General features: G+C 47.6%; 1 protein-coding gene across 2 annotated transcripts in view; it reads right to left on the reverse strand.

The window, feature by feature from the left end:
* Window positions 1-429: 429 nt before the first annotated feature.
* Gprc5d (G protein-coupled receptor class C group 5 member D) overlaps window positions 430-3693 on the reverse strand; it is a 9807-nt gene continuing 6543 nt past the window's right edge. Inside the window, exons 2-3 of one of the 2 annotated variants that reach the window (XM_004626197.2) lie at window positions 1711-1778; window positions 430-672 (exon numbers count right to left, since the gene is read on the reverse strand). In XM_004626197.2, the coding sequence (XP_004626254.1) occupies window positions 601-672; window positions 1711-1778 (140 nt within the window). In that variant the 3' untranslated portion in view covers window positions 430-600. The remainder of the gene's footprint in view (window positions 673-1710; window positions 1779-3693) is intronic. The other variant, XR_002819946.1, reaches the window with a different exon arrangement.

A 3693-nucleotide genomic window follows, 5' to 3' on the forward strand; every position in this document is an offset into this window, starting at 1 on the left:
CCCTGTCTCAAAAAGACCAATAAAAAAATAAATAAAGACTAAAAGATACTAACCAGTGGAGTAATCAGTAAAGTTGCTACTAAGATCTCTACTTTGTCATGTTAGAATGAGACTAATTTCTCAGGCCAAGTTTTTTTTGTTTTTTTTCTTCCTGGCTGGCTCAGCCCACCCTGGGGGCAGGGCTGGTGTGGCATGTGGTGCTGGGGATGAACCATGGTCCCCCTGTGCTTTGCCTAAGCTTGCCTAAGCAGGCGCTTTAGACCACTGAGCTATCTCGCTGGCCCAGGCCAAGGTTTTTCAATGCCACTAATGAGCAGAACCAATTCTTTCCAGGTTTGCTAGGAAAGGGCTAGTGCAGCTACCTGAGTGAAGAAAGAGACAAGCAGACAAGGTAGGGTGGCCAGCAAGAGTGTAATTCTTCTCGAAAGGGCTGTTGTTCGATGAAGGGTCCAAAATGGGGGGAAGGGCTAGGAGGCGGAGGAGGTGGCATCAGCAGACACACTGAGGGGAGCGTGACCTGCAAGCCCTCCAGTGGCCTATCCCGGTCACCTGGGTCAGGCTGCACTCCTGGACTTCCACTGTTCACGTTTCTGGTAGATGTTACAACTCTGCATCTTGCTGGGGGCTTAGCGTTGCCCGGGGGATGAGATACTCTTGTGTAGTATCAACAGTCTGCAAAGGAAGAAATGCCACTGTCAACATTCTGAGCCAGTGTGGGTGACAAACATCTCCTGAACTGTGCTGGAAATGTTCTCATCTCACCATCATTTAATTCTTTGTTAATGAAATAGAAAAAAAAAAAAAAAAAAAAAAAGTGGACTGAGCCTGTTGGTCTCAGGCTGCCTTCTTAGGCACTAACAGGAATCTTTTTGCAAGGCTCTGGAACAGTTGATTACTAGATATTGAAACGCATCCAAGGAAGTCTTAGAGGGGATAATAAAGATTTTTTCACTGTGTAAATACTTTCCTGAGGGTTAATTAGAGCAAATGATTTATAGCTACATCTTGGTCCTTGTGTCATTCTAGAAAAAGGCAATCTCGGATAATAGTCTAGAGGGCTTAGCTTAGCTAGTTGCCTTAAACAAGCAGTCTGAATGTGCCTTTCATTCTTGGGTGCGGCTTTTGAACCCCATCATGCAAATGCTGTGTCCCAAAGTGGTATTTTTGGTGTCTGGGGCCATCACAGTAGTGGTGTGAGCTATGCCCAATCTACTCAGCCGTGTTCCTTGATTTTCTCTCAGTCTTGCTCTTGGGGGCAGCCTTGGGGCTGGAGGTAGACAGTGATTCAGAGAGTCAATGAGAGTTGCTCAGGGGATGGATGGAGACATACAACTTCTACCAAGACCAGACCCAGGACTCACTCAGATTTACCATCTTCCATTGTCCTCAATGCCAAATCCAGTCACTGGCTCCTCTTCCCCCTCCTACAACCCCTTATGTTCCCTTTCCTTTCCAGGGACATTCACTTGCATCGGAATAGACAGGAGCCTCCCAGGTGTGGGCAGAGGAGAATGGGTGCCCTTCCTAGCTTGTGCTCCTCTGCTGTGGCTCCGAGCTGGACGGCACAAGCTCTACCCGCCTTTGGGGACGATCCTGCCCTGACTTGCATGTCTTAGGTCAGTAAGGCTATTGCAAGTGGAGCCAGAAAGTTCTTCAAAGGAAGGTGTGGTGGCTCCATCCCTCCTGCGAGAACAAGCGGAGCACATTTACCTGCAGCTGAATGGGAGAACCATAGGAAGTTAATGCTACATCCTCCTCAGCTCCATCACTGTCTCGGGCTGAAAGCCAAAGGAGGGAGGGCTGGGTTAGTGTTGGGTTTAGGGGGTGTTATAGTTTGTGTCTAGTTGTCCCCCCAAAGCCTCATGCAGCCATGGGGCCACCTCTGGAGTTTGGGATTAATTCTTGGTCCAATGCTGGGATTGTAGGTGTGAGTGCTACCCCCTGGCCCTGGGGCGGGTAACGCATGACAATGGAAGGAGGGGAGAGAAGCCAGCTCGCTGCCTGAGCTGCTGGCCCTCCCTTTGCTTTTCGCCTTTGCTGTCTGCTGCCAAGGATGGCTGTTCCGCTCCATGTGTCGCTCTTCCTGGGAGCCAGCTGAGTATGGACGGAAACTTCCACTAACTGTGAGCTAAATAAATCTTTCCTTCCTGCATTTCAGGTGTTGGGTATTTTGTCCCTGCAATGAGAGAAGAGTAACTGAGATGGGGGAAACAGATCATGCAGATGAGGTGGCTCAATGCCTTGCAAAGGGGCCCCTGGCCCTTGGAAAGCACTACTCGTTTGGGGTCATTACTGAAAAAATGAATGATTGAGAAGTTCTTTAAAAGTGTGTGAGGAAGGTTGCATGTGCTTATGCAGAAGCTCTGGGTGCCTGGTAAGTGAAGGGCTGGATGAATCACTGTCACTTCCTAGAGAAAGAGCACCAGCCCGAGAGCAGAGTGCTTAGTCTCTTTGTATTAATTGTGTGAACTTGGGCATCACACTCTTAAATTGTCCCTTGGGCTCAATTCTCAATTTTAAAAACTGGATATGTAACAATTTTTATTTGTTTATTTTTATTTTTTATTTTTTGGCAGAACCGGGGATTGAACTCAGATCCTTGCGCTTGCTAGGGAAGCGCTTATTCCACTGAGCCATCTCCCCAGCCCCTGTAATAATTTTTAAAAAGACCCCTAGAGGCATTTTATACTGTGGTGGAGCGACCACACAGGTTTTTTTTTTTTTTTTCTTTGTCTTTTTGAGACAGGGTCTTAGTATGCAGTTCAGGCTGGCCTTGAGCTCCCTTTGAAGCACAGGCTGGGCTCTAAATTTGCAACAATTCTCCTGCCTCAGCCTCCCGAGTACTGGGATTACAGGTGTGCACCACCGTGCCCAGCTGCAGCTATTTTCTTAATGTCTGTCTTCTCAACCAGGTGTAAACTTGGTACAGACAGATGCATCAATATGCAAGAACAAACATATACATGCTTAACCTGTTGTTTGTGTTACATCATGGTGTCACTGGTGTTCACATGTCACTTCTGTAGTGCTGAGTGGAGAAAGGTTGCTGGGCACCTCACCTGTGTTACCTAAATCCATGTCTCTTAGTTTTTGGTGGCCTTTGTGTCCCGAAGGAAAGAAAGACAATGATGTAATAGTAAATGGATTGTGTAAAGTTTGGAGGATGTAGTTCATTTGTGTATAAAACCCTTGGATCAGGGCATGATATAGGGGAAAAAAACACATGCTCTCCTTTGTGTGTTATTACTGGTGGTGGTAATGGTGTGTAGTGGGCTTTTTATTTTTTTAAGTCTCACTATGCAGCTCAGACTCCTAGTGATCCTGTTTTCAGCCTCACCAGTGCTGGGATTACAGGCATGTGCCACCACACCTGGCCTTCTACTGGCATTTTTTAGAGGAGCTGGAGGCTGTGAGGTTTGAAATATTTGTCTTGTCATCTGCCCCATGCCCTCCTTCCTTCTTCTTGTTCCAGTAGTGGGGATTAAATTCAGTGGCTGGGAGCTAAAGGCCTCAGCTGCTGCTTCTTCTCCTTCTCCTTCTCCTCCTCCTGCCTCTCCTTCTCCTTCTGCTTTTGCTTCTCCTTCTCCTCTTCCTTCTCCTTCCCCCCTTTCCCCTTCCTCTTCCTCCTCCTCCTCCATCTCCGTCATCTCCATCTCCGTCTCCTTCTCCTTCTTTGCCTTTGCCGCCACCTCT

The sequence above is a fragment of the Octodon degus genome, unplaced genomic scaffold, assembly GCF_000260255.1.
Source record: "Octodon degus isolate 3935 unplaced genomic scaffold, OctDeg1.0 scaffold00012, whole genome shotgun sequence".
Lineage (NCBI taxonomy): Eukaryota > Metazoa > Chordata > Mammalia > Rodentia > Octodontidae > Octodon > Octodon degus.